The following is a 26,955-nucleotide window of genomic DNA, read 5'->3' on the forward strand; positions in this document are numbered from 1 at the left end:
GGGGGGGGGCAGGGGAGCAGGGAAGGATTTGAAATAAGTTAAAATACTAGAATCTAAAGATACAGTTGTCTTTCAAATTATTTTATTCCGTCCTATTCTGCAGAGAGCTGTCATTTGAGTCCTGCAAATCTTCTGGTTTCAGATGCCATTACAGCAGGTCCTAATGCAGCTAACTGCCTAGCTGCCTGTTACAACAGCAACAAACTGCCTAAAAAAGCTTGGAACACGTTCGTGCTCCCAGGTGCATGTCAGTGAATTTTTCTGATGAACTGATGCCTTAGAAACTGATATTGAAAGGCAAAATTACTAGCAGTGGACAGGAAGAAGGAAGGCTGTACCTCACTCCCTCTACTAAGCTTTATATACTACACTTGCCCATCATTTTTCCCACTGCCTTTTTTCATGGAACTGGCTAAAAACATGACACAAGGAAGCAAATCCAGATCAAACACCATGCTGTGAAAAACAATGTGAAAAAGGAAAAAAAGCAGCAAAAGCCTATTTATGTCACAAAAGCAAAAAGATGCAGTGATTAAGTACATACAGGAGTAGGTCAGTTATTAAAAGGGAAACAAACTGCACTTGCAGGGTGGTTTTTTCCACATTATGTATCAATTGCAGAAGCTCCAGAAGAAAGAGTGACTGCAGACAGAAGAATCTTGGGTCCAGTGCATAAGAAAAATCTAGACCTCAAAAATCAATGATAAACCACTGAAGAGCATTCGGATAAATTCTACCTTAACATGTGTCTTACAAACCTCTTGTGTGGGACACCTACATCTAAACCAGCATATTTGGCTACATATACAGATCAAATATGTAACTCCACATCTAGGAATTAAACTGATACATAAATTTTTTGAAGCTCTCTTACTTTAATTTCAACTTGTTCTTCCATTTCTTTTGTCTTTATTGTAGTGTACTCCTTTTCTAACCTAAAAATTAGAAATAGTAAGTTATGATTACGAAAATTGCAGATAACTTACTTGTTGGTGTAGTACTTAACAAACAACAGTAGAACAGAGATACAGATTATTGATATTTCCTCGAAGTGGCCACTTGAAATGCACACCTGTATATATTTAGACTGGACATTAGATTTAAACACAAAGAATTCTATAGATATGAACAGACTCTGAACCAGCACTTCTGAAGTGCAGGTGCTTGCTTGTATATATTTACAGTGGTAATGATTTGGAGCTACTCCATAATAACCACTCAATGTAATTATACAATAATCAATTCAATAGATTCAGCCAAAAGAAAACAGAACTTGGAAAGCCTGGAAGACAGAAAGATGCAAAGAGATTTGAGACAAATATCTTAAACATATAAAAGAATTTTGGCCCCTCTCCAGCAAACACAAAATTGTCCCAACTGGAAACGGCAGCAACAAGAAGAAACAAGCTCAGATAAACAATGCCTCTACAGAAGGCAACCAAGGAAGTTTAGACTCAGAATGGTAGGATTTTAAACTACATGCACTTATATTGGCTTTCAGAGAAAATGTTTTTCCTGAGAGCTTTATTACTACTTCTGTTTTAGAGAAGACTGGTCACTCTACAGCATTGACAATAGGCTGCTGACAGAAGGATTGGCAAATTCAACTTGAAAGACCCTAGCACAATCAGCAGTGTAAGAACAGTGAATGTACAATACATTACAACCAACTGGGGAATCACCAAAGTTAACCCTGGAAAAGCACAATATGTGCAGCTTGGCTTATCAAAACATAATTTACCAAAGGCAAAAAGAGAAGACATGCAACTAAGCTTAAAAAAAAAATAGTAGTATTATGCTCAGGATTTCAAACCCCAAATGAAAGTTATTTTAAAATTATCAATGGTATTACAAAGTTTCATCAATTTATATTTTAAACAGCACTAATCTTGACCATACATGCACTCTTTAGCACTGTGAATACTTTTCCAGCTCCTGAGAACTAGTCTTAAGAATTTAGGCCAGATCATAAAGTTTAACCTCCTTTCCCTACTTCACCCTGAAAAAACCAAACAATCCCCCCCCCGCTTCCCGCCCCAAAACCACACATACTCCCAAACACTGCTTTTTCTATTCAGATCCTGTTTACTGAAGTGCTGTAATTCCCCATAACTTGCAGCTTTCCTCAAAAGCTTTTTAGGTTATTTTTATAAATGAGATACAGCTTTATTATATTTAAGAAAAATAGCAAACACTAGAAGAATTTTTTTGCAGACAGAACTTCAGTTTTAACTGTTTATAGTATAAAACACCAAAAAAATTAAAAATGGAAAATTCAAAATTAAATACTGATTAACTAGTTTTAAAGATAAACAAACAGTAGCTCTTAGCAACAGTACAATCTATTTTCTCAAAATGTTATACCTACTTTTTCATCTTTTTTGCATTGTATTTGACTTGGTAAGATGCTTGGATTAATTTGTCTGGACCACTGTCAAACTGATGTGGAATGACCTTTTGAAAGTGCTAAAAACAGAGCACAAGATTACATATAATTAATAGCTGCAAGGAAATACACATACACGCACATTACACATTTCAGACATCTCTTACACTTATTGTAGCCTTAATTTACCTGTAACATTCCTTCCATGTCAAGTTGCAGTAATTCTGCTTGGTTCATCTGAAGTACTGCTAAACCTACTCGAAATACTATCTCTAAACCCTAAAAACAGAAGTTAAGAAATATCCAACAATTATTCATGGCATTGTCAACGGTACAGACAGATTCTATTTACTAATGTAGGAAATCTCACCCAGTTTCCCAAACAAGCAAAAGGGCTACTGAAAATCTCCCAACAAATTGGTTCTGGGTTTCTTATTTTGTCCCAAGGACAAGTAGTCTGGCTATTTATCCTGATGCCACACACTCCCCTCAGAGGGACTAGTGGTGAGGTAAAAACTCTTGAGTGACAAGTATTCTCTCTGTCAACTTTATCAAACATTTTAAATGTATCTAGTACAAAAAGCCCCAGGTACTTCTCAAAAAAGCCATTTTAATTTCAGACATGGTACAATCAGTTAAACTATTTAAACAGATACAAGGGAATGTCTTGCTCATGTACGCTACATCTTGGACATTCTTGAGTGTAAGCTGAAAGGATCCACCTTTGACTTACTATTTCCTAAAAGATGATTGCAGAGAAAGAGCATAAATGGATCATAAACTTTGGTTTGTTACCAGTCACAACCACACAAAGCTCTAATCCTAAATACAACTTGGGTGTCTCCATGCCAGTGACACTGAATAATTCCATAAATTTCTTTGGCTACTGTTCATCATCTGGACAGTAAAAGATGCCAACACTCCCTCTTCTTGGTCTGCCTATCCCCATGGAGCTTTAACTTTGGCCTGAAAGCAGCATTACTTTCTACCCCAAACTTACTATTATACCAAGAAACTGATGTCCCTGTTTGTATGCAATGCTATTGCATTGCATCCAGAACTGACAGATTTGGTAGCTCTTCAACAGGCTTAGAGTACAAAGTTGCATACAGGATCTACATTCAAAGTTTTAGTTGCTCTTCCTTGACAACCTACATAGACATCTTCCCCTACAAAATAATCTGATAAGTATAAGGACTAAAAAGCAAGACTATTTGAGATTTGCTCATCATAACAGAATTTATACCACTGCCTAAATAACTACTTTGAACAGCTACTCTTGAAATAGAACATCTGAGTATTGATTAGTTACCTCAGACATAAAGATATCAAATATTCTCGTTGCAATTGGTAGTGGAAAAGTTGTAAGGAATATAGTTAAAAACCATGACGAGGCATACATAGAAGTGTGGAAACTCTGAGACTGAAAGTGCACATAAAGCTCTGGAAGATGCTCCTGGAAAAGAAGAGGAAGAAAAAAATATACATTAAGCTACTGCTGGTAGTTTTAGCGTGTCCGTGTTTTTGACAAATTTTGAATAAAAGAAGAAAAGAACTGATATTTAGTACAGAGAGCAGCTTTGTAACACAGGACTAGGAAAGATACTACTCATCATTATAAAGAACCATGCAACAGAAGTCCCAGTATAGAATGCCCTGCAGCACTTCTACCCCACAAAGCACAGGTTACAAAAACACTTGCTGAACTTAGTAGGTATTTACAAGCTTGTGACTTCCTAAGTCATGTCTAGAGTGGGCTACAAAAAAGAGCTGGAAAGATCCAGGGTATGGCCAGAGACCTATATCTTATTTTGCTATGTAAGATCCTGCCCCTCATCATCATGTTAGGAACTGGATCACAAAACACAAACCTATTTGTCTCTATCAGCCTGACCAGGACGAAAGTGTTCTGTGTCCCAAATCTGAACACAATTTTAATTCCATGTATGAGGGTGTCTCCCAGCTTCCATCTTTTAAAATAGCTGTAAATTGACTATGAAAATACTGACTTTCATAATCTTCAATTCAAACAGAATTAAACATTCATAGGCTTAAATGGTAGCAATACAAATCCTGATGCTTCAGTGTTTAAAGCCAGTCACTGTCTGCCAAAGGTTAAAAAAGCAGACCACACAGCCACATGCATTTACTTCTGAAGTTCTGAGACTAACTACCGTCAAGAGAACAGCCTACTAGCCAACAGACATGCCTGCTCTTGAACTGTAATTCCCAAGTCCTTATTAATAGTTACTGAATAGGAAGTTTGATAGATTTTGTATGTACCTGTATCATGCATTCAAACTGGTACATACAAAGGCCCAGTTCAGCCATGCTTGGTTTAAAGAGTTCTCGTAGTCTGTAATCTTGCATTAATTTAACAAACACACAGAATGCCTCTTCTTCTGGCATCTATATTAAAAATAAAAGAGCACAGTAAAAACTCTGGACAAATGTAAGGATATATCAGAGTAAGTGCCTGGGAAGGTTTAGGGGGTTTTTTGTATTTGTGCATGCAGTGGGTTTTTTGTGGGTTTGTTTTTCTGGGGTTTTTTTGGTTGTTGTTTTGTACAATCACTACAATGAACTTCTGTATATATTGAATTCTATCAAGTGATTTAAAAACTGAAATGGAGGTCTGCAAGTTTCTTATAATATACCCTACATTGTCATAAAACAAAAGGCAGTAATACAAAGGCAGCTTCGAGATTATCAAATCAACTGTGAAATTCCATTTGAACTGAGGAGATTCAATATAACAGAATTGAAATGAGAAGTTTGTTAACAGTTGAAACAATATTCACCAAAATGGCTTGCAAGTCTGCAGTCCTACCTTAGCTCCGAGAAATAAATGTATTCTCCCACTCAAAGACAGTATCTTCGTGGCAAACAGAACCACAGAGAATAAATCTCATTTGATTCACAGAGTAAACAGCTGCCCTTGACAATTCCATTGTAACAAAATGACGAAGGAAAACTATTATAAAAATTCGCAATAAACCACCACAATATATTATGCATTCAAGCAGGGATTTTAAAGGTTCACATATTTTTAGTATCATGTTTACCTGCATAAGCAGTAATCCAACTATAAAAGCGCTTCCTTGACAGTATCCAACTTCTCGATCCACCAAAGAATAAGCCTGGGAAATAAAGTTTTAAGACTCTCAACAATTAAAACCTCATCACCAATAAAAAGTAATCATAGTTCATGCTGCATTTGCTAATAACTTACTCTTCCTCTCCCAAATCCAGTGAGGACAGACATTCTATTCAGAAGTTTTAGTCAGATATTCTAGTTGCTACCTGCTGCTACAAAGGGGTATGAACTCTGCTCTCTGATAGCCTACAAATCTAAAACTAAGGCATACCTAAAAAAAAAAAAAATGCATACAGTTTTCAACTACAGGAATTTGCCAAAAGATAACAGAGACAGCTGGCATACAAACTGCACAACGTTACTACTTTTATAGGAGACAGACCAGACAAACAACAGTTCTTTTTCAGAAAAATTATGTGCTGCAGTTTTATTTACAGGTGGAGGAAATGCAGTGACTTCCATACATACTGCATCTTCATTTTAGAGTTATGGAAGTCACTATGATTTGGAAATCTACCAACTTCTCTGTTGAAACTATGGTGTATGGAGAAGTCTGTCTTTCAATATTTAAGCTCTTTATACAATGAAGAAAAAAAATAACGCAAACTTAATTTTATGGTAGCATTCTCATTTTGTGCTTGGGCGCTGTTAAGAACTGCACATTAGCTTGTACCTGCCATTTGCTGCTTCCACTCGCAGGTTCACAAACACTTGAAAACTGAATGCTAGTTCTGATTTAGTGTTCTTGTCTTGGTCAACATTGTTTACTCTACTTCATGGCACACTTTATTCCATTATACTGTGAGCAGTTACCATGTGACTTTGTTTTAATGCAAACTTTATAAGAGATTTAAAAAACTTACTAAGTAAAACAATTAACTATAGGAATACCATATTTGAAAGCTATCTTTGAAATTGGAATGTAATTTGTTAAACCGTTCCAGTGTCAAGTAGAGTAAGTTTAAAAAAACGTAAACACACGAAACTGATGCAAGTTCACTATATACAAGGCAAATTATTTTCCAAACTTTTGTGCACATTCTTGCTAATGTATTTTCAAGGGCTAAAATACTGACTTACCTTCATTACGTTGAACAAGACCTCCTGTCCAAGGCTGTCTTTTTCTTTAAAAAAATCATGTTCAGGGTATGTTCTAGCAATGTCCCTTCTTATTAATTTCTCACAAGGAGATGTCATTTTCAAAAGCTCTGAATACTGATCCTTAATTGGCATGCTTTGAGCACTGCATAGAAGTTGCCAAACAATTGCTCTGAAATGATGAGGTATCCCTTTTCGAACAAGCTCCTAAAGCACAAAAAGACATAAATTCATTTATATTTCCTGAAAATATAAACATAAGCCTACAGAACAAAACACTTCAACATATTAAGTTCCTCACAACTTCAGAAAATGTTTACATCATGTCACAAACCAATCTTACAGTTTATAATGTGTAAACCTTAATTTTAGTGTAATAGATTGTTATCTAACAAAAGTAAGGAGACAATGAATCATTTTTAGTGGCTCAATTAGCTAATGAAAGTAGTCCCCTATTCATAGTAAGCTACTTGAAAAACTGAATTTTCGAGTAATTTTAAACAAGAGCTCCCATTAGCCAGAATTTAATAGTTATTTTTATATTTCACAAATGATGACTGAAGATAACACCCTTTATATTTGCAGTGACTGAGATATAAGAAATCACCAATTAAAAATTATTTCCAAGACAGGTAAATGATAAAAAGCGAAACTAACTGTAGCACAGCCAACTGCATCAGAAAAATTGCACAGTACTACTATCAGAAGTCATTTGACAAACTTGACAAGTTGTGTCTAATTTCTCTGGTGTGCCAGTATTTCCAAGTTCTTTTAAGAAAGTATTGAAATGTAGTTTCAGACACTGGACCAAGAAAACATTAAGTTTACATCTACTGAATTAACTAAATTTACTTCATCTTCCCTGAAAAAAAACCAAAAAAAACCCCAACAACAACAAAAAAAACAACAAAAAACAACCCAAAAAACCCCCCACCAGCTAGGTAATACACAATTCAAACCTTAGATCAGTAGATCTATGGTTCTGATACATGGCTTTTCAGAAAGCACAAGCAGAAAGTAGTCTTGTTGCTTGATCTGAAAACTGAGAAAAAAGTATGATTCAGCAGTTTACAGACTGTCTTAGTGGTACTCCTGCAACTAGGATCAGTCTGACCTAGAAGATTGTCTCTTCAACACAAGAGGGTTCCTTTAATAATTTTTTGTACCTTAAGCTATCAAGTATTCTGTCTCCTAAAGGATAGTTTCTTTCACTAGTATTCATTCTGAAGCCAGAGTAATCTCCTATTCTGCAAAGCCTCCTCTTTCTTGTTTGTTCCAAATATTTCTCCTCCTTCGCCAAACATTAAGATTAATTAATGCAATAGTGATAACTTTGAAAGAGATTCTTGCTTTCAAGTTTAGGTTTTGTTAAGCTTGAACACTACTGCAGGAGTTTTGCATCACTGACCTCAATATTCTAATATCCCCAAGATCTCCAGGCTGCTTCAGAACCATCCTCGAAATGTCAGTCCAACTATTTGTCCTGTCTACAACACAACTGTGACACCCTGTGTTATTTCCTAAAAGATTTCCAACTCCAAGACAACAACCCTAACACATTGGCTTTCCACATCTGTCTCCAGCTATCATTTGTCAACAACACACTATCAGATTGTAGATCAGTCATCTAAAGCCTCAAGGGCTACTAATAGCAAAGCATTAGCAAGTGGATCAAGAGATACAAGGATGGAACACATCACTTCTGCAGGAAGGTATACACACTTACATCTAAAACTTAAAATACTTGCCAGATATCTAATAACTTAAGACCAGTTTTTACAGCCAAGACAAAAAAATACCTATGCTACTTAAGTCATACCTACTGGCACAATCAGGAAGTATGGATATTCTGGTATTCCATTGTAAATGTAGAGTGACACAGTTCAGGCTGACTTTATGCAAACAAAACAATAACAAAAAAAGTATTGAGAATTATTTAACCAGCAAATGAAAACTCACTAGCAATGTAATTAAATATTTACTGAAAGTTAGTCACATACTCCCCAAATTATACTTGGCCAGCTGTAAAAACAAGTGATACTTGTGACACTTTAAAATGTTCAAATGGAGGCAGTTCAAATGAATTCTATCCAACCAGATCTACTTATTACTATCTCATTTCTCCTTGCTCTTGCCAGGTTCATGTGGCCTTCTTTTCATGGCCTTTTGGGAACACCTTTCCAGAAACCATTTTCCCTATGCAAGCAGGAAGTCTTGAATTCATTTTCTTCCCTTGTTTCCTCTCTCAAGTCATGTTCTCTCTTCACAACTGCTTCACACAAAAGATACTTTACTTTAGCCCATTGTTCTGCCTTCCCACAACCTATTCATAGGCACACATTTCAAACTGCTCAAAAGACCCTGAAATTTGTATTCTGCACATAAACCTACAGACTAGAGCCAATAAAGAACCAAAGCAAAACAGACTCGCCTACGAACAAAAAATCCCACGCTGCTGTTACTTGCTGCCTCTGAAACATGGATATGTTCAAATGCCCTAGATGCTTTTTAGTTTGAATTTAAAGCGTAATTGAATTCCACTTCTGCACATGTCCACAACTAACCCAGACTGGACACACACTGGTCAAAGTTTGTTCAATCCACTCAATTTAGAAACAATGTGTTCTCCTGCTTAAGGTCATCCCTGGGGTCAAAACACTTGGCATGCACAAAAAACCTAAACTCATCGGAGCCTCTTACAGTAGAATCATGAGCTCTTCTAATAAGAATGCTTTAAAAAGACAGCTGCTCAGTGGGAAAATAATCACAGCATCCAGCTATCAGATGCCCTTATGTGGTTTTTCAGTAATTCCATTTTGGAAACATGAAGCAAATCTTCCCTATATTCACAGGAATCTCTCATTAGAGGTAGACTGAAAGCTTTAGTATTCAAGATACAGTAAATGCATCTAGTTTTCACTAAGAGACATTTGCTGGGCAAAACTGTTACCAAGGTCTGGTAACAGTTACTGAGGAAGCACTAAGGCTTAGGGATGGAACAGATTCAACTGGAAGCTTCTATTAGTATTCATTTAAAAAAAAGACCAACAGGAAGATAAAACAGTATCACTTATACTACAAATATATCCTAAAAAATAGCGTCCAACTACTACCTTAACTTGCTTTTCTTTCTTTTTCCGTACATCTTCCCATTCATTCACAATCCTCCCCCACAGGATCCATGAGTCTTCTTCAAGATGGCTCAGATTGCTAGAAGCTGATGAACTAGACACAAGAGAAGATCCACTATTTCTTCTCGACCCATTTACTGATCGCAAGGATTTGCTATCTGTTTCCAAGAGTCTGCAAAGACAGCACACAAAAACCAAATTCAAGTTCTTCTAATCACAGGACCACACTATTAATTGTTTGTTTAGAAGTCAATTCTTCCAACTTCTTTACAAAGGATGCACCCAAGGGTTCAGTGGAACAGTTTTCCCAACATCCATTTGTACTAAATTTGAAAAGAACTGGTCAATGTTACTGTTTCTTCTTGAGATCTCAAGTAATTCTGCAGACAGAAGAACAGCTCACATTGCAGCATTTCTAGAAATGGATAAAAATGTCACATCACGCATCAACAACACTAAGGGAAGTGAGATTTTAATACAAGTGTTTTGTGGTCTCATGACCTAGATCTTAATACATAAAGATACCAAATCAGAGAAAGTACAGAAGCATTGCAAGCCCAGTGCTCTTTTACACATTCATCAACTGGAGATTAATAGCCCTACAGGGAAGATGCACAAGTTTTGGTTTGAGGCATAAGTGCCAGCAAGAGGGCTTTGATTTTACTAGCAACATAAAAGCCACAGCTGTTGTGCATCAGACTGACAAAAAGAACATAAGGAAGTTAAATGTCCTCAACAAGAGTGTCAAATGTTGAAGTACTGCAAGAGAGACAGTAATTTTAAAGAAAAGACAAAAAATTAGCCTCCTAAAAGTCTACCTGACAATGTAAACGCAGACAGAATAATTAAAACCTGGAACAATTTTAAAACACCTGACATTTGCTGACATCTGTTCACAAATCAACATGGTGTTTTATAAATGCATAGGAAAAATCTCAGACCTAAAGAATGAGGACCAGGCAACACAAGTGGTTAGTATAGCCAATGAACATGTAATTGAAGTGTGGAGTTCAGATGCAAGAACTTCTGGGGTTATCAGGCAGCAAGGCATACATAAAGATGTGCCAAGTGCTAGACAAGCTGCTGAAGAGATTTCCCTGTTAGCTTGTTGCTATGGTCATCAATTTTCCAAGGAGCTGGGGACTCTGGGCAAAAAGGCACACTTTGGTTATCCTCAACTAATATTGAGCCCCATAAGCAGGGGGAAATTTTTTAGACGACACGTTACGTAAGAGCAAGAATTCAGACTAACTTGAAAAAGTGTTTTGCTATACCAAGAGTTTCATTTGTGCTTTAACTTCCAAGAATTCCAACGTCTGTAAAACAGAGTGATCTGGTTGAATAATTTCTCAATGCACCTGCAGAAAAGCTAACACACCCCACCCCCACACACAGCATTTCAGCAGGGTCAGGTGAGGTTTTAGATATTTAATAAATTATAACCTGAGTTATACTGTACCTGAGAATGTACACAAATCTCAGCATACCTACAGTTTTTAAGCTGTCTACTACGATAGAGATATTTATACTAGCTCTCCCTGTTACCAGCTTTCACCTGCTGGTGTTTATGGAAGTTAGGGAAAAAAGTAAGTTAATTCATGAAGACAACAAATACAGTCTCTGCAGTAGTATTTTGTCTGGAAAAGGTTTAAATAGTAATGCCTTTGGAAAAAAAAACCCACAAGATTTTTCAAGAACAATTTTAAGTTAGTCCATATTAATGGAATGCAGAAAAATCTTCTTTTGAGGAAAAAATTAAAAAATCCATTTTTAATGTTTAGAAACCTGGCCTATACTGATCCATAATGGAAATTTACAGTTTGGAGCTCCTCCTCTCCACCTGAGATAGTGCCTAAAGATCAAATTCAAAGTAATCACAGAGGAAAAAAAAGCACAGAATAAACATTACAATTATAAAACCAAGGTTCTAACTAGTCACTTTGTTTTCACAGCCTTCTATAAAAGTTACACTAAGTTTCTGTAATGTGACCTTACCTGGATAAACTCATTGTCCTTAGATTTGAAAATGAGAAGTTCTTTTTACAGTAAGTAGCAAGTTCTGTCGCATTTAGTCACTGTTTTCTTTCACATAAACTTTATAAATGATTTACTAATGCCAAACAGCTCCACCAGGACTCTGGACCGAGCTACCTCATTATTCTGAGGGAACTTTCAGTATAATTGGATTACAGAATGCTACAAGACATAGCTTGATAGAATTTGAGTTCCTTCCCTTTCTAGCTATTTAACTAATTAATACTCTCCTTATTGACATAAAAGCCAACAATGAAAAGGAAACCTTTAATAATATCCATCACCAGCAATTCTTCAAGCAAGCAGAAACAAGAATAGTTCCCTGTGTTCAGAGTACAATTCCTTGTCAACAAAGTGCCACTGTGTTAAAATGCAGATTCAAACTGTTCTGAGACTACACTGCACCCAGCATAAGAGCATCAAATTTCTGTATTAAAGCATAGTATCTCACAAGAAGAGATACACTTGATAGGATAGCCTCTAATTAGAATTCACACACAAGACTAATGTGGGATTGAACAAAAGGTCTGACTAAAATTAAATAAAATCACACAAGATTTGCTAGCTTATTTACTAAATGAAGAAAGCTGACTTGAAAAAGAAAGCCTAGCAAGCCCAAGCTCACATTCTTCTTTCAACAAGCAAGCTAGTCTGTAGGGTTTAATGAGATGATTCTGGATGTAAAGACATTATGCTCCAACACAGATAAGCGGTCCAAAGAACAGGTATAACTGCTTTTCAAATAAAAGTTAGTCAGTTAGTCTTGAACAGAGTGGAATACCTGAGATGAAATGCAAATTAACTTTCTTAAAAGCACTCTAACTCATTTTTTTCTGCTTTTGATAAATTTTCATTTGCACAGCAAAAATTACATATAGATCATCTTTGAGGGAGACAATCTCATAAACCACAAGGAGAAGAGGATGAGGTGGTTCTAAAAGCTGCCTTCCATTCTCAGTCAAGAACTAGACAGATACAACAAATTCCCTGTAAGTTCTATTGCTATTAGGCTGCAGAAAACAAACATGAAAGAAGACATGCTAGGTGACACAATGGCATTAGCCCCTCCTTCTCCCAGTTACTCTTCTCCTCTACTGAAAGTTACTACCCTCATAACTGAATCAGCAGTGTAAAAAAAAAAAAACCACAAACAAAAAAACAAAACCAAAAAACCACAGAGTACCTCAGCTGCCTCAGTGCAAAGTCCAGCACACTAGCAGAAGCTGGAACAGAAGCTAGATTGAGCTAAACTTTCAAACTCTGCACTTAACTACAGCAGAAGGGACAGAAATCTTCAGTAGGTATCACAGCCTTGCAGCTATCCACTAAGTCTAAAACCTATTTGGAGCTCAAGTGCTCCTTTAGAGTCAATTTCTCATGAACTACTGAAACGTACTTGTCAAGTATAACCAAATTTTGCAAGAGGCCAGATGACTTAAAAGTCCCACCTCAAAAGTGCAAATAAGTATGGGTTCTAGAAATGAGAAATCATACAGTCCGATTTTATTTCTTAGTGAGATCACCAATTTGCAACCACTATGCACGTCAAGAGCAACTGATCCAACTGAAAGTTGCATCTTGAACTGTAGATGGTGCAGATAAATACACACTCATGTTGCTTACTATACGAAAAAAAAAGCCAGGATGAACAGAAAGGCCAGATTAGGAATTTACTTTTCATGAAATTAAGAGATTATGCATCTGCCACCATTAGTGTAACAGCAGGAAGATGGCTGTTCTATATAACCTGCTATGTTTAGAGATAGTAGAAAGCAAGAACTAGGTAAAAATGGAAAAAAATACAGAAGATGGAATTCAGAAATCTTTAAGATTTCAAGAAGCTAATAGAAATTTGTCCTGGTTTCAGCTGGGACAGTTAATTTTCCTCCTAGTGGCTGGTACAGTGCTGTATTCTGGATTTAGTGTGAGAACAATGTTGATAACACACAGATGTTTTAGTTGTTGCTAAGTAGCGCTTATCCTAAATTAAGGATTTTCCAAGTTTCCCATGCTCTGCCAGCAAGCAGGTGCACAATAAGCTGGGAGGGAGCACAGCCAGGACAGCTGACCCGAACTAGCCAAAGGCATATTCCATACCATAGGACATCATGCTCAGTATACAAACTGGGGGAGTTGGCTGGGAGGGGCAGATCACTGCTTGGGCATCACTCAGCGGGTGGTGAGCAATTGCATTGTGCATCACTTGTCTTGTCTTGGGTTTTACCTCTCTCTCTTTTTGTTATATTCTTTTTCATTACAATTGTTATTATGATTTTATTTCAATTATTAAACTGTTCTTATCTCAACCCACAAGTTTACCTTTTTTTCCTAATTCTCCTCCCCATCCCACTGGGGGAGAAGGAGTGAGCAAGCAGCTGCCTGGTGCTTAGTTGCCAGTTGGGGTTAGTTTTGATCTAAGAAGGTAAGGAGGTTATATGAAAGTCTTATCCCTGAGATACTCTATTTTAAATTGGATGCTGAAAATCACATGGGTCCAGTGTAATTTCTTAGGATTAGAGGCAGCCATAAACAGTCCTGTAAAACCAGGAGAGAAAAACACCTTGTAGAGTTCCACAAAAACTAAACTTGTAAAAATATAGCACAAGAACACAAGTTCTTAAACCTTGGGGCCTTGAAATTGAAATGTACCACAAAGTTTTACCTAATGCCCCTTTAACAGCCTATACGATGAAATTGCAATAAGCCAATTTCAGTCTCATTACTATACTTTGAAGACCAAAAAGTTTTCCACTCACCTGTTCTGTTCCTCAAGTTTTGCAAGTAATTCTAAGTCGTCTGGACTCAGCTGTGTTGGTGAGGATGGTGATAACGCGGGCGTAGACAGAGTGGTAGAGGAGGATGTAGTGTGTAATGAGGCAGATGGACTTGCCACCTGACTGGCCATTTGACTGACGGTGTGCGATACAGTGTTCTTCACCCATGAGAGAGTAGAGCTCAGCTTTCCTGCAACCTTGTCTGTCGCCACCTGTGATGACAAAGAGAAGAGGATGCAGTAGTTGTCTTTTTTTAATACCTTTTTTCAGTAAACCTGCTGCACTGAACAAAGGAAAAAATATACAATATGCACGAAGTGACATCGACATTATTTGTTTCTCCAGAACACCCAAGGCTGTCAGAAGCAACACAAGCATCAATAGCAACACAATATTATAGAAGTAGTAACATGCAAGTATGCCGCTAATCCACAAAGAAAGACTCGAAGGAATTCCTGATGTATACTCACAGAGCTCATTTCTGCAGTACAGAAATACCACAGGATCCAGGATCAGCTCAGACTTCCCATTACAAAAATAAATAGAAATAAAAGCTTATTTTAAAACATCTTGATAAACTAACAATGGCACAGAAACTAGAAAAATAGATATAGAAACAGTCAACTATTTTACTGATGCACACTGGACCCGTACAAGTATATCAGTATAAACACTCCAGACCAGGACAGAGGAGCAGAGGCACCACATTTCTAATCCACACCAAAGCCAAAGATCCTCTAGCATCTGCCAGCGTGCAGAAAACAGTCCCAAAGAATTTATGCCCATGAATCTACAACAGCTCCTGAATGTCTTACATTAAGGCCTCATGCTGCCAGCTCTTCTACCTCCTCACTTTCTCTTCAGGTCACCCCTACACCAAGTGCCCTTGACCCCTTATCCCACTACCAGCACCTGGGGTTTGAGAAGGGTCCTGGAGGAAAAGTCAGAGGTGCTACTAGAGCAGAAGGGAGCTCTAAGCAGACAGTTGGGGAAACTGCAGGTCCAGGAATGAGGAGGTTAACTGGGGCTGATCATACTGTGCTGCTACTTCTTGACCAGTGTTATGGGGTAATGCAGCCCAACAGATTCACTGGTCACTACAGAATAACCAACAGCAGCCCCTGGGGGTGTTTTCTGATGAACCCCTCCCTAGAGCTTCCTTCAGCAACTGAAAACATAAGAGGCTTTGGCCTGCAGTGATTGACAACAGAGTTCAATTCTTCCCTGGCCAAACTTGGGAGAAAATCTAGATGCACCTTAAAGGAAGAGCTAGCTACCTAGCAAAAGGTTAAAACTTTTCAAAATCAGGGTTGAGGAGGAACTTCCTTTGAAGTGGTGCTACTGGCAACTATTTATTTTGACCTTTGCTGACTTCTTCAAAACACTGAATCACTCAGTGGTTGTCACGAACACCTGTCTGCAGTACAGCCTATACAATAATTGCTAAGATATTAAAGACACTGAGCTGCAGGAAAAAATCCCTTCCCGAGATCCTCTAATAGAATCTAATTAATGCAGAATTTCAGCTGGAGAAACTCCATCTCAGCACACTGCATTTATCTGAAGCACAGTATATAGACTGACTGGTTGCTAAAGCAGAAGCTTTTATATAGATACAATACTACAATGAACTTTTTTGTGAATCAAATCCAGCACTATTTTATTTTCACATCATATCAAAAGCAAGACACACTGAATGCCTTCAGAAAACAAGAGGAACACTACAGGCCAAACACAAAACAGCAGTACTCAATCTCCCTGCTTTCTCTCCACCAGCAACATGAGACTTCAGAGCTCTCCTAGAGGACTGCGAAGAGGTTTCCCATTTCCATATGCTTAACATTCATTCTGGAAATGGTAACAGATTTTGCTAGAAATCTTCAGATGCAGGGATACAAACCCCAGGTGGGAATGGTAAGGTCCCAGCGTAAGCATCCAAAAGGACAGGAAAGCTCAGGTATATCAATATGTTGGGGGTTTTTTTAAATAAAACAAACCAACACATGATCTTTTAAAGATAATCATTGATAAATCGCTTTAAATACTAGCAACTGACACCATTTCTTATACAAGAAATGAATAAAAATTGCTGGAGATTTCAAAATCTTAAGTTTAATACATGCATTAATACACTCAGTCAATATCCTTTATTCTCTATTGCTATGAAAGGATAAATTATTGCTGTTTCACTCCGAATAAAACAGCATTATGATAAAGGTAACTCATACATCTCACTTAAGATTATTTTCTCAAAGGCTTTGAGCTGCTTAAAATATGACAAGTAATGCAACTATTGCAAAAATAAATGCTGGCAGAAACAGGGCCAATCTTAACACCACAGCAAACATGACTGCCATATGCAGCAGGTTTTAAGAGTCATCCATTCTAAGAATCTTACATAAAATATTACAAAAGCAGTGATTTTGAGTAATACCCTATGTGACAGAAACAGGAAGAGAAAGTATACAATCAATTTTTATCTCTTTACAAAGTAAAATAACTAAGAAGACTTAAGATGAAAAAGTAAATCCAAGCTGAGTCTGGCTTAAACATTTTGAAGCTTATATGTCACATTAAGATAACTGAAGCAGGAGGTGGGTGGGGGACAGAAATCAAGAATCTTACTAACATTCATTCACCAACACATCACTAGGCATTAAAAAATTAATGCCAAGGTTTGTAGAAGCCAATTATGTGAAGAATACAAAGAAAAAGTATGGTCAAGAAAACCATGCAAGACAGCAGTTAAATCAGAACAATGGGTCTAACAATACTACTATTTCTAAAAGCAGCTCAGTTTCATTAAAATGTATTCAGAGAATTAGTACCCAAAAAATATTCTTAAGTCAACTATCTGAAAGCAAGCAAACTGCACAGCTGCGAAGAGCAGATGTTTGAAGGCTGACAGTGAAGTTTGTATCAAAAAGAATTCATCCGAGGAAAAACAGCTACGGCAGTCACCCAGGGCCCAGCTAAATTAAGAAAAAAAAAATTCTGATCTAATAGCTAACTAATAGTCAAGCCTACACCCCTTTTGCCAGGCTTTTCCAGGGTTTCCTAAAAATCTAAAGCCAGCTCTCTTAAATTGTCAGCATCAGTGAAGACTCCTGGACCTAGACATGAAGGCATTTAGCTATCAGTTTGTTATCCACTTCCCTAAATAGGATAGAGTAACAGGATTTTTATATTTCATCATTTCACCTATGTTAATTTCAAAATTTATATTCAGTGACAGAAGATTTCATAGAGTTATTCTTTGACAAGTGACTTAAGGCCTTCCAGAAAACAGGTCACACCACTACTCCTATCAACACACACACAGTGCTCCTACACCTGCCCTTCAAACTCTTCCCTCTTCTCTTAATAAAGAATGAAAATCCCTGCTATGTGTCATAAGCTTTTCACCTCTACGTACACCGTTTCTTCTAACAGGGTAGTTGTACTTGGCCGTCACTTAACTACAGACCACTGCTACTTCCTGCCTTTCCACTGACAGTCCCTCCAATAAGAAATCTGTGTCCCACTACTAAGACCATACGTAGACTGTACGGAAGTGAATCTTGCTGACTCCCACTACTATGGCAATACACACATGTAGTACAGAAATTAATCCTACTGACTCCCAGAAGATATGTACCTCTTTCCACTGACAGCACAAAGGAAAGAGCTAAAGGTTTCACTCTAGCCCCTTCAGAGAAACTGGATCTCCCCCAATTAAAAATCACAGAGCTATCAAGTTGTTGAAATAAGTCCTTCTGCCTTTAGTTACACCAATGAGAATAAATTCAGTATGAATGATGGCAGACACTTTCACCGAGTATCACCAACTCCAGGAAACACAGGAAAATCTGTATGAGCATTCGGTTTAATACCTCCCTGCTTTAGAGACATGATTTTGCTTAACACAGCATTCTGGAAAGACTAAAAAAAAAAAAACCAGTATTGTTAAACCTTTAGTCTTTTCTTTGCATTTTTGGATGGAATCTCCTCAAGGCTTTCCTAAACAAATGTTTCTTTTAAAAACTGGTTATTATTTAACTAGTGATATTTCTGCAGTCCTGCTGCAGTGTCTCCCTTTTGGCTACAACAATGATACTCTGCCCTTCAGTTATGAAGTGTCCTTCCCTTTGCTACTCTTCATTATTGTGGAAAGAGATCACAGTCATGTGCTGAGCTGGTTGTAGCAGTAACAAGGACAGCCAGATACACCACAGTGCCCATCCCAAAATCTTAGCTAAATCACAGTGACAAATCTAACTACACATGAGATAGGACTTCTGCCTTTGCCATCACCCTCTCACTAAGCATATACACACCTATGCTACTTCCACTCCGTTCTGCCTTACCTTACCACTGGAGCACTCCCACTTGGGAAGCTGCTCTACCTGGTGCCCTCCTGTGCTACACCGGGTACCACAGGCAGCAGCTACGCAGACAGCTCAAGCCCTGACTCTGCTCCCAAAGTCCCAACACTTACCAGGTCTATACAAGCTCTCCATCCCTTCAGCTAACCAGCTCAGGCTGCAAGCCCCCAGTTAACGGTACTCTTTGCTCAGCTCACCTCAGCCAGTTTTTCAGCTATGCAAAGAGAATTGGTTTCCTTTTTATTCCCAGCATTTTTTCAGATGCCAAAATTCAAGTTATATTTGAAGAGCATAAAAGGCAACCTACGTTGCCTGGGAAGCATGCCAAATCATCCAGAGCACCATCAGGATGATCAAGCCATTACTAATTATTACCAACGTGTGATCAAAACCAGAGTCAACCCATTTTAAAAATGTGTTTTTTCCCCAGAGGGCTCTCACTCAAGAGCCTGCCAATTAATCAGACTTTGAACACAAATGCTGCTCCCGGCCCACTCCTAGGGACACCAACACTTTCCACTGAAGATGGCCAGGTCCGGAGACAAGTAGGCAGGGGTACGCCTTCTCTACCCACTGCAGGAGGACACCGGGAACTGAGCAGACGTCATCCAGCTCCAAATCAGGTATATTCATTCAGGTTCCAAGCCATATTAACAGCTACACTGCTCCCTGTCTGCCAACAGACCAAGAGCACAGAAAGAGTTCATTTGCATCTGCCTGCCTAAGACCATGTAGATACCTCCTAAATAAATGTGTGAATTTTTAGTCTGAAAATGTTGATCTTTAAAAAGATAAGGGGGACCAGACTTAAGTACTAAAGACTTTCTACTCTGCTGCAGTTTCCAGCGAGCAAAACAGAACTACCAGCAATTCTCTCCCATCTGGTCAGTCATCAGACAAGGCACAGACCTGTCTGCTACATACTTTAAGCTACCGCAAAGATAATAAATACTTCTATTGATCTTATACACAGATACATATGACATGCTGTTTATATATGCCAATTAAAATACATAAAAGTCAGTAACTCAACTTTATGTTTAGTATCTTTAATTAGCTGCTGATTACAGTGCTTTATTACCAAGAGGAAGTACAATACTGTGTTTAGATTTTTGAGTTGCTCACAGGAATACTGCAGTGGGGCAGCATATAAAATATTTTAAGTAAGGCTAGCTGAAGGTAGACCACAGCATCCCACATTACATGCAATTATGTAAATCCCCTTCCCTGAGAATCCCAAGGTATTGTGCAGCACCTTACAGTAAGCCCCAAAATGTTACCACCACATATTTTTGCATTTGCCAGACAGACAGTATCTGTTTTTCTAAAAAAAAAAATAATCTATTTAGATTTCTTTAAAAAAAGATATTTCACTTACACAATGTATTAGCTTAATACCTATATTCTGCTCCAAGTTACACATCCTGTTTAACCAAAATACTGTCAACTATTCTTACCGTATGACAAAGTAAAAATAACTGCAAGCCTTACACAAACACTACTGTATATATTATATGCTCTCTAGACTTTCTTCTCTTCCTGGAAAGAGAAAGAAATGGGAACTTCCAGAATACAGGAAGTAATCCTCATACTATCCTACATATAAAAAGAAGTCTCACATATTTGGGGCTGAAATTGTGTACACGGTTTTTCAAGCCAATTATATAGCATTCCGTGGACCCAGTCTCCTCCTTGCTTCAAAACAGTTAATAGCATTCTAATACCTGAAGAATAAATTAAACTGACTCAGTCAATGACATATGCAGGAGAGGTAGCTGGTGAATCACCCTGTTATCACGCTTCCTGACAAGATAAAATCCTGATTTAGAGCTCAAACATGATTTCACTATAAGCTTCATCTAAATATTTTACACTACAAATTCATATAAATGATTTCTGCTGAAGTCTGAGGAAAAAGTCCCAATTTATTCCCATAGTCCTGATTCTTCTTGTAGTATCACCTAACAATAGTCAGGAGTATCATGGCTAGCATTCACCAGCTTCCATTTAACTTGGTATTCACTAGCTCTCCAAGTCTTCCTAACACAAAGAATAAAGCAGTCTAACACTTTATATTGTGTAACTCCTAAGCTATCAGAAAGCTTTCTGCGGTATCATTTAGTAAATACACATTCTTTAAAAGTCATCTTCAGACTCTAACATGTTGTGGTTTTGATGGTCCCAAAAAATCTGGAAGAATAAACTTGAAGCTGCAAGTTCACATACACAACATAACAATCTAATACATAAGGTGTTTTAAGGAGACACTTCATTAGCAATGTTGTAGTGATCCGCTAAAGGTTGAAAACATTGCTCAAAGTCATATGAGTAACATTTCAATCACTGACCAAATTGCATTGAATTCTATTTAATTCCAAGAACAATTCCAGGTTTTTAATTACCTCTGAACTCCAGTGTGGTTTACAATCTGTCAAGCATTGTCCCAGTATGCTAGCTGAGGAAACAAACCATGGTGCTTTTGCAGACACTATCTCCTGTATGTCTAGAGATGGTCCTTTTATCAAACAAGTTTCCAATCTGACAGAGGAATGTAACAACCTTCAGGAAACCATAGAGACCTTCTTTCAAGGGGAAAAGAATTAGATACAGTGCTTTTGTACAAAAGATGGCTGAGAGCTCCTCCGAGCTGCACGAGAAAATACTGAAGAACTACAGTAAAAACCTTTAACAGGGAACTTCCTTTGTTTCTTTGCTCTCTTAGACCTCGGTTTGGGAAACATCTTTGTATTTGAGGTTCAGCACACCAAGTTACATGCAGATATACTTGAAGGACCATCCCCTTGGCTAACAAAACAGAGGGAAAAATCAGATTAATCAGCTAAAATAAAGAACAACTCCTACAAAGTCAATTTGTTTATGCACTAGATGGGAAGACTTCATTATTTTTTTTCTTTTCAATAAAATGCAACTCAATCATTTCACTGGAGTTCAAGTATCATCAGGCATTATAAAAAAATAACACACTGAAAGACGCATATGTTTATCATTAATGCTCCTTTCTACAAATTTTACTTTCCCACTCATTCCCCAATGCCTAGCTTCCTTAATGTTGCCTTTAGCCAACTTCCTCCTGGCAAGGAGCCAGAACTAGTATCTAAACTACATTAGAGCAAAAATAAACAAACACAAGTATATAAATGCAGTTAAATTTACTAAAAGCCTTAGATCCATATTTTGGAAGCAAGAAACAACTAAGTCATATTTTTAAATGTTCTCTGAGCCTTAATTAAAATAAATGGTTTTAACACAACTCTTCATTAAAAAAATATACAAAATTTGCAAGGAGTTGAATTGGTAAGTTTAAAAGGATCCGATATCTGACAACATGAAAACATAGCATTCCATGCAACATTTGTTTTTACGTACTGGCAGCCCAAGTATTTTCCAGGTGTAATTCGCCTTGTTTATAGAGATTAGATAAACTTAAGACACAAGCTACAGGCTAGAACAAAATGCTCATCTCCTTTTTACCAAGTTGTTCATGGTTCCCTTTCCAAATAGATGTATGAAACAAGACTTGATGGAGAAACCAAAGAACATGAGCATGGCCTTATGGAATATGGTAACACCTGAAACTTTATTCATTACTTACTAGAATTTTAAACAAATCAGGTGACAGAAGTTGGCAAGACCCCACCTTCAGGATATTACTCTTCTTTCCTTTAAATGACCAGCTAAAAGGTCAACTTTCTATCAATTACACTCAAATTCAAAAGAGTAAACCAGTTTCTAAATGACTGACTGATAACCAGCTTTACTTTTGAGCTACAAATTCATTGCAACCTGCAGCTGCTGACAGAGAACAAGAAATAAGAGGTAAAAGTTTTAGAAGTGAGAAGTGTAACCAATTTAGTAATTTTCACACAGGAAAGTTGTCTAAACTATTCAGTAAACATTGCAGATTTAAACACAGGTGCATAGATCAATAGTAAATTCTTTTAACACAATCCATACCAACCTCTGTGGTCTTGCAGCAATATTTAATTTTGCCCACCAATTTACTTAGTAAATCCATGACATGTCTTGACAAGCACTTACAGTGTAACTCGAAGCAAGCATATTTTTTTGGCCACAGGAGAGTCTTCCTCCATGCTATCAAATTCTTTAACAGTGTTCCTGCAGCTTTTTCTGAGCACAGCACATAGAGAAAACTAATTTTCCTCAGTTATTGACTAAAGAAAAGGGAGATGGCTTTTCAGAGGAATGACATAACTACTCATCATCAAATGAAATCAGTTATTTTCTGGTTAGTTAACCACTGACTTTTATGCTTTCATTTGGAAATAAGGGCCTATTTTCTTCTTTCAAAAAAGCCTACTAGTGGAAAATTGCAAGGAAGATCAATGAAACACAGATGATTTTTAGTGCCAGTCTGACACCAAAAAGATTATGTAAAAATCCCAAGCCCATTTTATCATGGTTTATAAGTGTCTTATTACAGAATTTTAACTTGCCTTTGTCATTTTGTCTTTAGAAAGACTGATCACAATTCTTTTTCCAAAGGGCTGAGAAATACTTCCTAAAGCTTCAGCCAGACCCATAAAGTTCCACCACTAATGCATTCCAAGGGGGGGGGGAATTACTTTGCTTAATGGATACTGGTTTTTAGCTCTGCTGTTTCAGAAAGCATGGAAGTTGGGATTTTTTATTATGCCTGAAAGCAGTTCACTGTTTGAACTATAATTGTACTATATATGACCAAGAATACCTGAAAAACAAGAGAGGTAAAATTAACTTCTATACAGCATCACTCTATATAGTGATGTGGACAGTACATGTCCAAAATGGCTAGCTACTAGTTTCTGACACCCATTTTAAGCAACATTAGATAGTTTTACCCTTCTATAACCTAAAGTAACAGTAAGCTCTTCTAACATCATCCTAGTTACAAGTACACGGTCAACTTGTGGCAACAACAATCCACTACTAAAAGACTGGCCCCATCTGCCAGTCTGATGAAACCAAAGAAAAAAATACACAGTTAATTCAGTATAAGATACTGGTGAGTCAGAATTATGTATCATCACAATATAATTATTAAAAAAAGGATCAAGAACACGTTACGAGATCATCAAACAAGTATTTAATGCTATGCTAGAATCGCTAAGACTTAGTCATGACAGTAAGGCATAAGGAAACTCAGGAGTTTGAAAAGTTCAATAGCTTACCATGTAACAGAACACATTATAACAACCTACTACCAAAACATTAAGTTTGGGGTTGGTTTTGTTGTCATTGTGTTGTTTTTTTTAAAGGATTAAACTGTGGAAGTAAAACCAATACAAATCTGACAAGATGACAGATTCTGGTAATAAAACTGATCAGAGGTAAGTAACATTTGTTCAGATGAAAGAAAATAAAGATATTTGGTAGCAGCTTTTGACTGCTTCCCAGATTGGAAACTAATACAAAAAAGGTTAAGTGTCCACAGTAATTCTGTCACACAACCTTACTTTTTGTGCAGAATAAAGCCCAACCCCAGTATTGTACTACAACCCCAAATGTACAATAACTGCCTCACTGGGATTTAGGACTACTTTTACACACAATTACCGAACAAAGGTGACAGTTATGCAGCCTTAAATAACACGAAGACCACAGCATGATTGCTGTCAGCATGACCAAAAGGAGATCCCATTCTTCATTGCCTGAATCCTATAGCAGGCTCAACACTTCCTAGGCCCTCCCCAAAACACAACTTCATGGCTAAGTGAATAGTTTCCAGAGTTCACAGGAAGTTAAACAACATTAAGAGTAATTAAGGAAAAGCTGCGACTCACTAAATCACTTCTGCTGCTGCCTTGCGAGAATAGTTTCTGTGTACATGCATACAACAAAAACATCACAACTGCATATAAAATGAGCAAAGCAAGACGAAAGCCCCTGCACTATTCCTAACCCACTACCAATTTATTCCAGTCACCACTTGCTGGAGAAGGAAAGGGCGCGCTGCAACTACAGACACTTAAGCAGACAAGACTACAATGAAAGCAAGACAGTAATCCCAGTTTCAAGGAATCAAAAACTTACCAACAGATGATGTTGGTTGTTACAAATATGGAAGACACAAGGCTTTAATTCAGCATGCTATCTACAACCTTAAGTGACATATATTCAAGAGCTTCAGAGAACATATCTAACAACTCAAAATTACATGCTACTATAATATTTACTATTTGCGTGGTGGTTTTTTAAACGGTAACTATTTTAATTGGGTCTTAGAAAAAAGTGAGTTAAGAGTACATAATCAAGGCAAGTATAAGTTGTTTGAGAAAACAACATTCATAAAGTCAGGATTTGTTTTCATTTTTCCTCTTCTCAGACTACCAGAAAAGATTTTTCTTTTAAACTATGCATTTGACAATTAAAATGACACCTAAAATATTAAATTAGAATACTTCTCTTCCTTAAGCATTAGAAATTTACTTATTTTTTCTACAAGTTAAGAAAACAAACCAGGAAGAATAAGAAAATATAAACATAATATTAAGTATGCATACTCCAACTTAGCTGTTTTCCCCCTTCTAAATCATGATATTAGAACCCTGAATTAGCAAGGTAAACAATTTCATCTTCCAAAATTCACTGACAAAGGACTTTTCTTCCAATTTTTATTACTTCCCCATTCATTACCAATCCTACCCAGAGAACAAACTGACAGCAATTGTTTATGCACATCACTTCCTCCACCCCTTCTCTTGTAAACTTTGAAAGGTTTTCTCCCATCTCTTCCTTTCCACAAACCCCATTTCAACCATTCCACTCTCCAACCATCTCCTACTCACTTGTTCAAAATCAAACAAGTCCACAGAAGACAAACATATGGAGATCAATGGAAAAAAAGAATTAAATCCAAGCCACCAAGCTGTAGCTCAGGAAGTCCCTAAGCCTCAGCCTGCAGGAGGCTAGGAAGAGATATGGGGAGGAAGTAGAGCTGTTCTGTTGAAGCTTTCTTCTCCAAACAGCTGCTGCTCTCAGAGGTAGTTGGGCTGGGCAGACATTCAGTGACAATCACTACAGCTGCTCTCATCCCAGTTCATCAAATTCAGGCAATGCTGATTCATAATACTGAGTGCTTTCCTCCTGATCATGACCCTCTTTCACTGGCCATCTCTGTTTCCTCTCCTAATCCTTACCTGAAAAAGTAATTTGTATCTACAGATTTCGAAGTAAGCCTTAAATCTTTATAAGTGTAAACATAGAGCTGTACAGTCACGATCAAAGCAGAAACCACACATTGCAAGAAGAGAAATAAACAGGCACATTTATGCAAAACACTTTTTAATACTATCTACCAGAAAAACAAACAAGATCCAGTTACCTACTCCTTTAGGCACATGAAGTAAAGCAAATTAAAAGACAATAGGAAAAAAGTTTTGAGTTTTTTGACAAATACTTTTGGAGATAAGTAAAGCATAATTGAATATTGTCAGTTCTTCTCTGTATGAATCTGCCTCCTTTCTACATCTTTTGTATGTGATCTTTGGGGAAAAAAAATTGTCCCAGGCTGACGTGAAAGACTATGTTTTGATGCAGTCAGTGTTAATGCTAGCTCAAGCTGGAAATTCAAAATGGTACGCCAACTTCATGTTTGCTATAAAACTTCTCTGATGAGCAACGCTGAAAATTAGCGGGAATTATACGGAACTACAGAAAAACGACACCAGGAATTAAAGCTGGAATACATAACAAGTAGGCGGAACATCAATATCGACTTTTTACCCTTATTATATAAACACGTTCGTGCAGATGCAGTAGGAGGTGCTAGTAAATGAGATCTCCGAAGCAGCACTTGAAAACTGTCTCTCTCAAGAACGAAAGACCCATAGGCTCCTGCCCGAACGTTACTTCCATACAACCGCGGAAGAAATCACCCTCCGCAGACACGCCCGCCGAAGCCTCCCTCCCGCGGGCCGAGGGCCCCTCCTCACCGCCGGCACCACACGGCACTTCCATCACCGAGTTGCCAACTACCCGCCCGCGTCCCCGCGGCAGCCCAACCGCCGCCGCCGCGGCCTGGGGCACGGAGGGGCTGAGGCGCGCCGGCCCC

The 26,955-nt window shown here is 37.6% G+C and overlaps 1 protein-coding gene across 1 annotated transcript in view; it reads right to left on the bottom strand.

The window, feature by feature from the left end:
• The window catches only part of EVI5 (ecotropic viral integration site 5), an 87,731-nt gene that overhangs the window by 60,012 nt on the left and 764 nt on the right, over positions 1-26,955 (bottom strand). The window contains exons 2-10 of the mRNA XM_010582641.1: positions 14,503-14,732; positions 9,695-9,884; positions 6,564-6,788; positions 5,452-5,526; positions 4,670-4,795; positions 3,699-3,842; positions 2,576-2,665; positions 2,369-2,466; positions 875-935 (exon numbers count right to left, since the gene is read on the bottom strand). Coding sequence (XP_010580943.1) covers positions 875-935; positions 2,369-2,466; positions 2,576-2,665; positions 3,699-3,842; positions 4,670-4,795; positions 5,452-5,526; positions 6,564-6,788; positions 9,695-9,884; positions 14,503-14,651 — 1,158 coding nt within the window. The 5' untranslated portion in view covers positions 14,652-14,732. The remainder of the gene's footprint in view (positions 1-874; positions 936-2,368; positions 2,467-2,575; positions 2,666-3,698; positions 3,843-4,669; positions 4,796-5,451; positions 5,527-6,563; positions 6,789-9,694; positions 9,885-14,502; positions 14,733-26,955) is intronic.

This window comes from Haliaeetus leucocephalus, unplaced genomic scaffold (genome assembly GCF_000737465.1).
Source record: "Haliaeetus leucocephalus isolate CR32 unplaced genomic scaffold, Haliaeetus_leucocephalus-4.0 Scaffold848, whole genome shotgun sequence".
Classification (NCBI taxonomy): domain Eukaryota; kingdom Metazoa; phylum Chordata; class Aves; order Accipitriformes; family Accipitridae; genus Haliaeetus; species Haliaeetus leucocephalus.